General features: G+C 42.3%; 1 protein-coding gene across 1 annotated transcript in view; it reads right to left on the bottom strand.

The window, feature by feature from the left end:
• Positions 1 to 3,535: 3,535 nt before the first annotated feature.
• LOC103241700 (collagen alpha-4(VI) chain-like) overlaps positions 3,536 to 14,395 on the bottom strand; it is a 94,671-nt gene continuing 83,811 nt past the window's right edge. Inside the window, exons 33-36 of the mRNA XM_008009171.3 lie at positions 13,355 to 14,038; positions 11,187 to 11,283; positions 10,314 to 10,543; positions 3,536 to 4,207 (exon numbers count right to left, since the gene is read on the bottom strand). Of these exons, the coding sequence (XP_008007362.3) occupies positions 4,035 to 4,207; positions 10,314 to 10,543; positions 11,187 to 11,283; positions 13,355 to 14,038 (1,184 nt within the window). The 3' untranslated portion in view covers positions 3,536 to 4,034. The remainder of the gene's footprint in view (positions 4,208 to 10,313; positions 10,544 to 11,186; positions 11,284 to 13,354; positions 14,039 to 14,395) is intronic.

The raw sequence follows: 14,395 nt of genomic DNA on the forward strand, positions 1-14,395 counted from the left end.
TCTGAGAACTTGGATGGCACAAAAATGATTTTCACTGTGTCCTGTTGGATTTTGGAAGCTAGGGAAATTTGAAAACAATGCAAAAGGAGACTCCAGGTAAAGGAACTATGATGAGTGTGCTTTGTGCTCTGCCGTTCCTGCTTCAGGGAGGAACTTGTTGCACTACCTGCTAGGAGTGCTGTGAGCAGAAAGCCTTCAGCTGGTCCCCTTTAGAGCCTGCCGCAGTTTCAGAGCTGCCTCATCCACAGGTATGCCCTTCTGGGTGATGGAAGCAGGGGATACAGACCTAGTCAAGTCAGTCCACACTGGGGCAACTCACACAAGCCCCCTTAGGTCCAGAGATCCCTGTGGGGTTGACTGAAGCTGCCATTACAACTGATCTGCACTGCAGTTCAACTTCTCTTTCAGTCCATTCCTACTTCCACCCAGGCCAGAACCACAGGGGTGGGGTAGGGTGGGATGGGGTGGGGTGGGGGCAGCAGATGGAAGAGCAGGGAATCTGAGGCAGAGATCAAGCCCATCCTCCTACCCCTGTGGCTCTGACTTTCAGAATTCTTTGGTGGCAGCTAATGGTTTGGAACAAATGCAGTATAGCTCAAGGAGCCCTAGTCTCAGGATAAAAAGGAGTTCAAGGCCAGTTTCTGTAACGGCCTTGAACTCCTTTGACTTTGAGTCAAGTCACATCACTTCTGTAAGATAATTTCTTTATCCCAAAAAGGGGAAGAACAATGCCAACATTCCAGATTTAGTGGTGGGGCTGGGCAAATACATGACATAACATGGGAAAGTGCTATATAAACTGTGTATACCAGAGTGGGTATGAATATTAAAACAATAGACAATTGTTTCTGCCCTTGGCTATATTGTTGCTACCATGGAATTTATGGTGTAAGGTTTATGCTGAGAGTCAGAGGAGCTCCGTGAAGGGTTATACCGCCACCTAGTAAACACAGGGAGAACTGCAGTTGGATCTTGTGCATGTGTAAACTTGCACATGTGTAAACTTTAAAATCCTAAGCCCCTATCAGCTGAATTGACTCCCTCTTGGCAAAGGGAACCCCAGAAATACCTTAAAACTGAATTCCCAGCCACGACGGGATGGAAAGTCAGACATGCCTCGTTATACCCCCTCCCTTTTAGAGTTTAGACACAACTGACCAGCATTAATGTTAAAATAGGGATCATAAGACTGACAGAGGAGACTTTTCATGGCAATAAGATACCAAATTATAAACAGGACCTAAGACCATGCCAGGTAAGGGTTAAGTCATACACTCCTGCACTTAAAGAATCAACTATGTTCTAACTGCTAACTACCACAAGGTTTCTCTTTTTCTCTAGCAACTAAACAAACACTGGCCTCCAGATAAACAGCATTAAAACAATTACAACTCATCCAGCTCACAGGTGCTGATTCACTGAACTCCCGTTCCACCAACCAGAAACAGCTTTGACTGGACAAGAGGTTGATTTCAGTAACTTTCTGCTGATGAGAAGACCACCAGCCATGGACTGGTTCTTGCTGGTTTACAGAGACTGCACACCTGTGTGCCTTCATGTCCTGAAAAGATCTTTTGACATATAGGGGATAGATGTAATACATTTCATCTATTCATTTCAAAGTGAACATTGGTCGTAAGTTATGTGTATGTTTATCTAACATGCCTGTGTCAGGACCACTTTCTCGAATACTCAGCTCCTCCTGCAACTTGTTGAACGTGTATGTTTAGCCAACCTGTTCAGCATAAAACTCCTACCCCAAGCCCTCCTCCTTCCAAACGCCTATCTCTGGTCTTGGCTAGAGGCAAGTGGGACAACCTTGCCTCTAGCCAACCTGTGGGACAACCACCTTGCAGGCTGTCACCTTTTATAAGAATTAAATCCTCCTCTCTCCTAAATTTATAAATTATGTTTTTTCTTCAGTTAACAAATGGGGACAATCAACACACTTGAATGTTTCCTTCCAATGATTCTCTTATTATTGAACCTTAGCCTTGGTGTTCCCAACTCCTGGACATAGGAAGGGAAGAGTGGGAATAAGAAATAGAAAATAAATCACAGTTCAGATCAAATACCGTCTTCAGGATAGATCACTTTGGCCACTTTATGCTCAGGCAGCTGAAGCTTTTCCTAAAACAGAGAAATACATATACCCATTCATATGATGAGTGGCTCTGTGGGACGATGGAGCATCTGCCATTTAATTCCCATCGAAAATCAGTTACATGGACTGTGTTAAGGAAGAAAAAGAATACAATGAAGATAGTGTGTTCATTCATTAGAAAAAGCCTAGATTATATCAAAACGGTTACCTTTGAGAGAAAAGATGATAGGTGATCTTTATTTTTTCCAGGTGCATTTCTGTAACTTACAGATTTGCTACAATGAACACAGTCATCGTTTCGTGATCATATTAAAATGATTGTTGTAAAAATAGAATTTAAAATGTGCTTCTTTGAACACTTTGTATAAAGCTATTTCCATCCCACCTGCTATGTCACCAGACTGTGCGGAGGAACACACGGATTATAGCAATCACACTTACGGAACCAGGAACTTACCAGACAGCAACTCCACCCTGTGTCCCTGGAGGACAACCAGCTGCTTGTGATCAGTTATGGACTGAATGTTTGTGTTTCCCCAGAATTCATATGGTCCCCTAATGTGGCTATAGTTGTATTTAGGGCCTTAGGAGGTAATTAAAGTTAAATGAGATCATAAGAATGGTCCCTACTCCAATAAGAGTGATGTGCTTATAAGAAGAGACATCAGAGCCAGGTGCAGTGGCTTATGCCTGTAGTCCTAGCTACCCCAGGAGACTGAGGCAGGAGGATCATTTCAGCCCAAGACATTGAGGCTAGCCAAGGCAATACTGATATAGTGAGGTCCTGTCTCAAATGAAAAAAAAAAAAAAAAAAAAAAAGACACCAAAGAGCTTGGGTTTTTTCTCTTGTGCTGTCTTTATGAGCATGCACTGAGGAAAGGCCATGTGAGGACCCAACGGGAAGGTAGTCATTTGCAAGCCAGGAAGAGCGCCCTCGGTGCTGCGATCTTGAACTTCTAGTCTCCAGAACTGTGAGAAATAAATTTCTCTGGTTTAAGCGCATGGCATTTTGCTATGTCAGCCCCAGCTGATTAATGCATGATCTTACAAAGGCCCCAAGCCATGCATCTTCAATGCCCCACAGATCTCCTCCACGTAGTTCCCAATTCTGTCTGGAAGCTGGGCCCATGGTTAGAGGCCCAGAGAATCAAGCCATGAGGCAGAGGAAGATCTCACAAAAAACACAGTTGTCCTTAATGTATTTGCTGCAAAATGTTTCATCCATGGTGAATATAAACCTTTCATTTCACTTTTCATTAATAATGTCAGCCTTAATTGTTTAGTCACCATGTTTTGAAGGACAGTGATCACTCTAATGGATGCCAAAGGGTTGGTCTCATGGAAAAATCACTGCTGTCTCTTCATCAACCACTATGTCACAAAGTATAGCCCAGATTGCAGTGAGCAAGAATCACACAGTCTCATGCCAAATGATTTAATAAAGAATGCCTTTATTTATCTGCATTAAGTAGTAAGGATGAAGTTCATTCACATTAGATGTCCCTTTTTCCATGCCCTGTCTTTGACTAATATTTCCCTATTCTCTGGTGGAAAAAAAAAGTTTCAATTCATTTCTGAATTAGGTTTTTCTCACTCCTTACACTGATTTTTATTTTGCTACATAGCACCCCAAAATTTTTTGAAAATATCATAGGTCAAGTTCAAGTTTCTTTTTCATTCAGTTCTAATTCATTTAAATATCTTTCAGTTACTTTTTTAACTATTAGAATTCAGTCCTCAAGTCACAAATCATCTGGCCCAAGTCCTTGCTGGCAGGAAAACATTCAGGCGTTTAGGAATCTGATGTCCAAGGTGTTGGAACGGGCTGTGTCACTTCTGAGCTGTGAGGTCCCGCCTCAGCCAGGGGAATCTCCATTTCATCAGCATTAAAAGCTCTGCTTTTAGCAGTAACAGGGCTCTGCCTGGACTGTTACTGTATTGGGACACACTGAGCCTCACATTCTTCCTTGGTTTCAAACTGGTTGGCATTACCCCCACAGCCGCCATACCAGAACTGCTGGCAAACCCGTTCCTTCTTGTTGTAATACCACTTCAGGGTGTGATCCTGGCACTCACCTTCTGTTGGATCCATGGAACAAGGACCTGCAACAAAACAGAGAGAGAGCTGAATTTCCTGCATAAGCATGACAGAAAAAGAGCAATGGTTTGGAGTCACAGGCATGGGAATGAATCTCAGCCTCACCACCAACTAGTTCTGTGACCTTGAGCAAGTAATTTAACCCCTCAGAGCCTCAATTTCCTCAGCTATAAAAGCAATATTTTTAAAAACTTCTATATCACAAGTATGTCATAAAGTGTCATATAACATATGTGAAAGGTGCAACATAGTTATAGCTATGACTTTGCACAGTACCTAGAAGACATGCCACAGATAATCTATAAATGAGTGAATAAAGGAATGAACATTAATAAATCTTTCTGATACTGAGCACTCCTCACTTGCATATTATGCTGCTTTCCCTCCTTTTGCAAACCATCCCAATCCCTTGCCTCCAGTCTTCTAATGACCTAAGCAAATCTAGCTTATTTACTATTTACAGTACCCTGACTCTTGCCTGAAAAATTAAGACATCTATTAAAGGAAAAACACGACGTTCCTGAAAAATTAAAAACAGCATTGAAAATCAACACATTACAACAAAGCAAGATCTGGGACTCCCTGAATTTTACATGAGGCAATGATTTTCCCAGGTATATAACCCTCCCCACTTCAACTTCTAGGGAGAACAGATTTCCTTGGGTATCCTTTGTATCACGTAGAAGTATTTCTGACCCAGGTTGGCCCTGAAGCACAGAATGCTGCCATCCTCCCCGTAGTTCCTCCTAGGCCTTCCAAGTACCCTTAAATAAAGAGAAGACTGTCTTCGAAAAGCAAGCCTTAAAATTCATGGTTCATTTCTGTTAAACTATATGCTAACCTCCCAGTAGTATAATCGGCACAGACTAGTTTTCTAGGATAGGTGACCGGAGGTACTGTACCCACAGGGATGAGATATGCTCTTAGTATGCTAAGAAATTGATCATGGAAATCGCCCTATGCTTTGAGTAGTCATATTTGAATTTGCTCACTGCATGACACCTACTCTGGAGGGTATAAGACAACAAGCAGTACAGGCCCAGGAGAAGTAAGAGAAATACTTATTCAAAAACCTGTCGTTGTCAACAGAAAAACATTCCAATGGTGAGCTCTTTGCTATACTCTATAGAGCCAACAAACAGACTCAGGGCTCAGTTATCAGCTGGCACCATCCTCTGCCATTACAACTGATTCTGAACTGACACACCGAGAACTCATTCAAACATATCCGTCACTTTTCCTAGGGACACTCTGTCATCTTTAGAACCTCCACCCTTGCTTTGGGTCTGGGAGACAATCAGACAGGGACTGCTCTTCCTAAATTAGACTTCTAGAGTAGCACTGTCTATAATGATGAAATGTTTGAAATAATGGAAAATCTGTGCTGTCCAGTACAGTAGCCACTACTCCCATGTGGCTGTTGAGCATTTGAAATGCGGCTAGTGCAATCAAGGAACTGAACTTTTAATGTTATTTAATTTTGAATTATTTACATTTAAATGTAAATAGCCAATGTGGCTAGCAGTTACTATATTGGTCAGTATGGCTATAGGTGAATAAGTCCTTCAGGCTTTATGCTAATTGTCTCTAAGTTATCTTTGTAGCTTAACACTCAGAATACCACTAGTCCTAATTTTTCTTTTACCAGTATGTTGAGGCATTGAGGGCCAACAAATTTTTACCCAAGCAATTATTACCAGGCCCCAGTCTTATATTTGGCTTTATTTTTTACCATGAATATTAACCTTTGCTTCTTGGAAGAACCATGCAGTGGCAGTAACAATTTTATTCACAGTAGTTCATGGAAACCAGGAGTAAAGAAAGATAAAGGTGAAGAAAAAGAAAAGAGTTGGCAGATACGAAGAGGAGCTACAATGAAATTACAGTTTTGCTCCAGCTTATCCTATTTCCTGACATATATAAGTCTTATAGCCCTACTTGGAGGGGAAAACCAAAAAAATTGGTCTGTGTGCTTTGGATATAACACTGAAATTGAAAATGTACCAAGATCAGCCGGGTACCTATGAAGAGAGATAACTCATTTAATTCTTCACAGGTAGGCACAATGAAAGGTAGCAGGTGCTATGGCAGAATTTGGCTTAAAATTCAGGGGCACCAAGGAGGCTGTGAAAATTTAAAACTACCTGGGGGCATAGAAAAAACTCTAAGGAGAGGTGAAACTTGAGCTGAGTAGTAAAAGATGAGTAGATATAGTCCACGTGGACACTGCAGAGGAAATACAGACAGTCAGGTGAAGGTAAGCAATGGTACGGAGATTTGGAATAAATCGCAGGGCATAAGGGCCACGAAAGGCATATGCAGGGAAGTGGTGGCCAGTAAAGCCCCAGAGGACCAAAGCAGGGGTCTAATTGTAAAGGCCCGTGTGCCTTCCACAGGCACCTGAACATTATCTTATAAACAATGAGGAACCATAGAAGAGGAGAAGTGACACAACCATATTTGTGTTTTAGAAATGTCAATCAGCTGTTTAGAATGGAATTGGAAGGAGGACAAATTGGAAGAAAGGAGATCAGTTAGACAGCAGGAGGCAAGGGAGAAAACGTCAACTAGAGTAATACTGGGCAATCAGGCATTTTTTGAAAGAAGACATCCAAGCAGCCAACAAATGTGAAAAAATACTCAACATCAATAATCATCAGAGAAATGCAAATTAAAACCACAATGAGGTAGCATTTAGAGTAGTCAGAATGACTATTATTAAAAAGTCAAAAAACAACAGATGTCGGTGAGAATGTGGAGAAAGGGAACGCTACTGGTGGGGATGTAAATTAGTACAATCGTTATGGAAAACAGTATGAAGAGTTCTCAGAGAACTAAAAATAGAACTACTCGTCAATCCAGCATCTCCACTACTGAGTATCTGCCCAAAGGAGAAGAAATTATTCTATCAAAAAGACACCTACACCCATATGCTCATGGGAGCAGTATTCACAATAGCAAAGTCATGGAATCAACCTAAATGCTTATCAACAAATTATTGGATTAAAAACATGGTATATATACTATGGAATACTACTCATGCATAAAAAAGAATGAAATCATGTTTTTTGCAGCAACATGGATAGAACTGGAGGATATTATCCTAAGTGAAATGATACAGAAATAGAAAGTCAAAAACTGCGTGTTCTCACTTATATGTAGGAGATAAACGATTGGTATATGTGAACATACAGAGTGGAATAAGACATTGGAGACTCCAAATGGTGGGAGGGTGGGGGCGGGGGCAAGGGTGTGTAGGATGAGATACTATCTTTTGGGTACAATGTACACTATTTGGGTAATGAGTACTCTAAAAACCCAGACTTCACCAATATGCAATATATCCACATGTACTTGCACTCCTAAATCTAATTAATTAATTTTTTAAAAATAATACTGAGTTTTGGCTTTCCATTCCTGGGCCAGTGGTGGTTCATACCAATAAAGACAGTTGGTCTTGGACTCGGGAAGGGGAACATCACACACTGGGGCCTATCATGGGGAGGGGGGAGGGGGGAGGGATTGCATTGGGAGTTATACCTGATGTAAATGACGAGTTGATGGGTGCTGACGAGTTGATGGGTGCAGCACAGCAACATGGCACAAGTATACATATGTAACAAACCTGCACATTATGCACATGTACCCTAGAACTTAAAGTATAATAATAATAAAAAAAAAGTAAAAAAAAAAAAAGACAGTTGGTAAAGGAAGAGAAGGAGATTTGAATGGGAAAGACAATGAGTAGGGATGGTTGAACTAAGTTGGTTTGATGTAACTGCAGGCAAGTCCAGTGGAACGATTTGGAGGGTAATTGAATACACTAGGCTATAGCACAGGAGAAAGTTAAAGTGGAAGATATGGATTTGAGCATCACCAGCACAGAGGGGATAGTTGATGTTGTGGGTGGATTGGGGAAGCACGCCTAAGTAATGTGGTGTGTGCAGAGTGTTTGGAGAACCGAAGAATGAATCGTGGGGAAGGGTGTGGCAGATTCATTATAATATTAATAAAGCCTAGGCTTCAGAGTAAATCATTTGCATAAGCCTCTTCTAAATGAATATTCACTTTTCACTTAATTTTAATAAATTTTTAATTTTCTTAAAGAGGGCCCCAAAATTGTATAAATTCCACAAAACCTGAATCCCCCTGTGAAGGTGGATCTGGGAAGAGGTGCCCACAAAGACGGACTGGCCAGAATAGAACAAGAGGAAAATGTTGTCTCCAAAGCTGTGAGAGGAGAGGCTTTAATGAGGAAGGTAGTGGCCAACAGTGCCAAATCCCAAGGAGTGCAAGTCAACAAGGTCTGGAAGAGCCCTTTGGTCTTTCATGACAATTCAGAATAAGAGAAGGGCCAGTTCTTTTCTCCAATGGGAGGGCAGGAAGAGAGGCTTGCAGAAATATAGGAAGTTGCAGGATGTTGTGCTTAGTCACCTTTATTTCTTTTGAAAAGAATAAAAAAAGAGGGGGCATATCTGCTAGAGGAAGAGGTGTGGAGGAAGGACCTTGAGGAGGTGGTGAGGGTTTTGAATGGCCTTGGAATGAAAACAGAAAGGAAACTGGCCAGAGCCACATACCAACAGAGCAGCTGAGTATTGGGGGCCTTCAAACCTCAGTTTTTGTCTGTGAATGGAATTGGATTAGTTGACTGGGAAGCTCTCCCCCATCCTTTCCATCTTGATTTTTATGAGAAAGAATGCCTTAAAGCAGTAGTTCTCACTCTTGGTTGTTCAGTGGAATCACTGGGTAAGTCCCACAACCAGAGATTGACTGATTTGGGCTGAGGGCAATCGTTAAAGATCCCCAGGTGACTCTAATGTACAATCAAGACGGAAAATCACTACCTTAGTAAGATTACCTGAGGATATTCTATACCGAAAACATAAGAACCAACAAGGTAAGTTCTTCTGTGTTTAATATTCTAGCCTAAGGAGGTGGTATTCCTATGTCTGTCTAATTTTGTTATTTATTTTGGACGTGTGTTTGCTTTGAAATCTGAAAGGTTGCCTGTATCATCAGCATCTTAACAACTAACTTGTGTGGATATATACTATGTGGCAAACACATGAATTATCAAGTTGTATTCGCACACCTATGAGGGAGGGACTCATATAATCCCCACTTTACGGAGCAGAAAACCGAGTCACCGAGACAGTAAATAACTCCCATGGCCACTTAGCTAGTAGCCCCAGATGGAGAATCATCTAGGCACATTCAAAACCTCAGATAAATGATCTCTCCCTTAAAGTCACCAGGACTAACCACACCCCTCACTAGAAACTCTTTCAGCTATCTTGAATCACTTTCCAAAACTTCACAGAGAAGTTTTCCTGTATCTCTTTCTCATGTGTTTAGTGTTCTGCTTAATTTGTTGATCACATATAAAAAGTAACTTGGTGGCCCAGTGCAGTGGCTCATGCCAGTAATCCCAGCACTTTGGGAGGCTGAGGTGGGAGAATCACCTGAGGTGAGAAGTTCGAGACCAGCCTGGCCAACATGGTGAAACCCCGTCTCTACTAAAAATACAAAACTTAGCCACACTTAGCTGGGCTCTTGTAATCCCAGCTACTCAGGAGGCTGAGGCAGGAGAATTGCGTGAACCCGGGAGGCAGATGTTGCAATGAACCGAGATCATGCCACTGCACTCCAGCCTGGGTGACAGAGACTCTGCCTCAAAAAAAAAAGGAACTTGGCATTTGCATTACTGCATGCTGTAATCCAAAATTGAAGCTACAGTTGTTTTAGATGTATCCAAAATGTAGAGCTTTTCTCCAGGTAGGTGCATTTCAAGGTCAGGAGTGTCTTCACCACTTCTGCAATAACTCATTGCTTCTCTGCAAAGGTAGTGCAGACCCTTCATAGAGTGTGCCTTCATAATATGCCCTGAAATAATTTCCATCCAGCTCCAGTTTGACAGCAGGTGAAAGTTAGCCTTTGTTTGCCTTCTTAAGCTATTTTCTTTAGCTGCATACATGAACCTGTGGATTTGTAAGCAAAGTGAATAAAAAAAAATTGCATGCTAACACAGTGCACAGGATTTTTTTTAAAGAAAAAGTTAAAAATGAAAAAAATTAATCCAACTTAAGGGCCAAAAAGTAGTTTGGTTTTTACCATAGGTAGTGCCTGCATTTATTTCTTTTCCAGTTTCTTTTTGTTTTGCTGGTGTTTCTTGTTCGTTTTCTTCAATGTCATATTTGTTATTTTCATAATTTTCAAGCACTTCTTGCCGAGTTATAGATGTTGTCATGTCTTTTCTCTTCTCTTCTAGAAAAATGCCTGTTGCTTCAAGTGCTTCCAAATCATCAGCCAAGCCAGACATACCAAACTGGTGCCTGGGCAACCTGTTTGGAAACAATCCATGTCAAACTGCATGAAAAAATCTCAAGAACTGAGAGGCTCAACTCCCAATTGTTATTGCTGTGATTTGTAAGCCTTATGTGTGGGCATTTCCTAATGACTGTGTTATTGCATTAACTATTTTCTTAGCTTTGTAGACATGTTTGAAAAATCAGACTGATATGTTTAGCATTATTATTTTTACCTCTGGGATATGAAATTCAAGCTTGGGGTGATATGGTAGAATGGAAATTGGTAGAAATTGGTAGAATGCCAAGACCAGCCTTGGCAACATGGTGAAACTATCCCTACAAAAGGACAAAACCAGCAGGGTGTGTTGGCATACACCTGTAGTCTAAGTGACTTGAGAGGCTAAGGCAGGAGGATTGCTTGAGCCTGGGAAGTCAAGGCTGCAGTGAGCTGAGGTTATGCCACTGCACTCCAGCCTAGGCAATAGAGCAAAACCCTGTCTGAAGAAAAGAAAAGAAAGACAATCCATATCAGAACTGTCAAACCCAGGAGCACCCCAGGCCCAGTGGTTTAGGTCAAGTTGAGGACTAGCATTGCATGTGACCTTTCTTTAGGGAGAATGTCTCTTCTGCCTTGGGGCAGAAGTATGGACCAATCTCAACCCTGTCCTCAACCCACCTGTTGACAGGCGTGACTAATTGCAGCAGAGTGTCCCCACGGTGTAGGCCCCTACATTCTTCGGTGAGTTCTGGGGGTGGGTACTGGTTTGTCCCACCTAAAAGTAAAACAAAAAATCAAGTCAAATATAGAATAATATAAAATTCTAAAATAAAACAAAATAAAACAAAATATTATTCATAAAGGCATCAAATTCAAAATATAAAATCAAATAAAATAAAGTATAAAATATAACAAATAAAACAAAATGTAATAAAACATAACAATATAAAAATAAAAGCAAATAAAACATTAATTTTTTTAATCCTAGAAGACATAAAATCAAAAAGACATAAAATATATTCACATAAAGCATAAAATAAATATAAATGTAAAAGCAAATAAAACAAAATAAAAACATAAAGTGTATCCTATTATGTAAATAATGCAAAGTAAAATCCAACCTAAAAGAATAACAAAATACAAAATACAATCTAACATAATACCACATAAAAAGTAAAGTAAAATTAAATTAAAACAGATTAGAAAAGTGATTCCTTCGGGCTGCTTCTCCTTCAAAGAATCTCTAAGCCATCAGCCTTCTGTTACCGCTCCCTACATATGTAAGAAACCTAAGGTTCAGAGACATTCATTGACTTTTCCAGGATCACATAGTTCACTAGTGGCAGATCCAGGACTGGAACCAATTCACTGATCTTTGTACCTCTCAAATTGGAGAGGTACAAATGCTGTGTTCGTACTTCTAAGATGTCCATCAGACTCCTTTATTCTTGGAGTGAAGGCACAGATGTCCCTCAGGGCTCCCAATAGGCTATCACAACCACCTATAAACTGAGAAACTAATGTCTCCCAGCAACGAGGGCAAGGGGGCGTCACATGTTACAGCAAAGCACCCCGCACATAAGTTGAATTATGCACAGGAGGATGAAACCCGAGACAAACTACTAACAATGTGACCAGGATAATACCCACACCATCCCAATTCTAAATCTCCATTATCATGTTAGGGATACAGATTGGCTGCCCACAAATTTAATTCATCTAGTTCTTTTTTTTTTTTTTTTGAGACGGAGTCTTGCTCTGTCGCCCAGGCTGGAGTGCAGTGGCCTGATCTCAGCTTACTGCAAGCTCGGCTTCCTGGGTTCACGGCATTCTCCTGCCTCAGCCTCCTGAGTAGCTGGGACTACAGGTGCCCGCCACCACACCTGGCTAGTTTTTTGTATTTTTTAGTAGAGACGGGGTTTCACCGTGTTAACCAGGATGGTCTCGATCTCCTGACCTTGTGATCCGCCCATCTCGGCCTCCCAAAGTGCTGGGATTACAGGCTTGAGCCACTGTAATTCATCTAGTTCTAAGAGAAAAAACAATAACAATTCCACTAGTTCTAATTGGAGGTGAGGATGCTCAAGCAGGGGAATGGGAAAGAATTCCGGCTAGGACCCATTGGCACAGCCCTTGCCCCTTAATCTTCACGGTTGGTTTCATCCACCCAACCTGAGATGGAAGACCCTAGACTTTTGTCCTGTCTCCCTTACTTTCTAGTGAGTCCCTGAAAATCCCTGACTCCACACTGCCATGTCAACCTCTCTTTAAAATAAATATCAAATAAACTAGGATCATTGATATCACTCTCAAGCTTATAAGAAACGCAACTCTTGTCTCCAACGCAGACCTACCATATCACAATCTACATTTTAACAAGATCCCCAGGAGATTCACGTACATGTAAAAATTTGAGAAGCACTGTCAAATACTATTGGAAACTGTAGTAATAAATAGTAATAGCAGTAACTATGCCCTAGATGTGTACAATATTGGTGTTTTCAAAGCCCCTCCATGAACATATGGCTTCATAATTAGGGAAAAGACTGCAATTCTCATTTTGACAAATGAGAAAATTGAAAAGTTACGTGGAAGTCTGAGGCTCCCAGCCACCAAATGAGAGGTTCCGGACAAGAAACCATCACTAGGCTTGACACAATGTCAGGGCAATAATAGAGCAGGCTTTTCAGAAAATGGGGTGCTCCCTGGCACTTCCCAGGGATGCTGGGCTGCAAACATTAGGCAATAGTGAATGTGCAACAGGCACCTGCATGCCCAAATGCCAGGCTCTGTAAATTCCTCTCCCCACTCCACCCAAGGTGCCCCAGTACCCGGGGACTGCTCACTTTTTAGGACGGTCAGGAAGGCCCGAGTGAATCCCCGAGCGTAGTTAACCTCTGGCTCCGAGACCCCTTGTAGGCGCAGTAGATGCTGCTCAGAGGGGGCACTGACCAGCTCGGCCAGCTCGGCTAGCTCATGTGTCCCCACACCCGGACCCAAGGCCAGCACAAAGAGAGTGATGCCCTTGCATTTGGCCTCCAGGGACAGAGTCCATAGCTTCTCCCTGTCCCAGCTACTTGTCTCGCTGGCCACGATGGCGAAGAGGACTTGTGCCCTCCGCGGCAGAGGGGCTGCCAGGAGCACATTCTCCAGCGCCCACTCCAGGGCGTGGCCCAGAGCGGGGGTTCCCTGTAAGGGGCGGGCTGCAGCCTGGCGCACAAGTCTCTGCATCTGCTTCCGGTTGCTAAAGGTAGTCAGGCGGAAGCCCTCGAGCACAGGGCGGCGACCCACACCCGGCCAGAAGCTGGGTGTTGTGTGCATCACCAGGGCCACGCGTGCCCCACGGTGGGACGCGCTCGGCTGCTCAGCCACCTCCAGGTCTTCTAGCGCGGCATCCACTAGACTCAAAGACCCGCGGTACACGTCGGCATCCACTCCATAGGAGCTGTCCACCAGGAACACCAAGTCCACGTCCACCTCCTGGGGCCCCGGCGCGCCAGCCGGGCATTCTGGATCTGGTCTGCATTTGTCTAGGAAGTGCAGGGAGAGGCCGGAGTTAAACCACGCATCCCCTTCTTTTCCATGCAAAACACAGTTCCAGACCCTCAATAAGGACAGCTGTCTCTGAGCACTATCTTCCCGGCATTGTGGTGAAGTGGCAAGCCAATGGGCACTGTAAATGAGCTTATTTCTCATAAGAAGAATTGAGATCGATTGCACACTAAATATTTTCAACCACTAGGCCACATGGCTTCCCAGTCTCTGTGTTCACAGACATCACCTCTATTTCCTCCTCCAGAAAATAATTGTAATCTAATAATAGATTATAATCTAACAATAGATAAATCAAGAGTAGTGGGAAACCACGTAAAAAAACATTGATTGCT

The sequence above is a fragment of the Chlorocebus sabaeus genome, chromosome 15 (assembly GCF_047675955.1).
Source record: "Chlorocebus sabaeus isolate Y175 chromosome 15, mChlSab1.0.hap1, whole genome shotgun sequence".
NCBI lineage: Eukaryota > Metazoa > Chordata > Mammalia > Primates > Cercopithecidae > Chlorocebus > Chlorocebus sabaeus.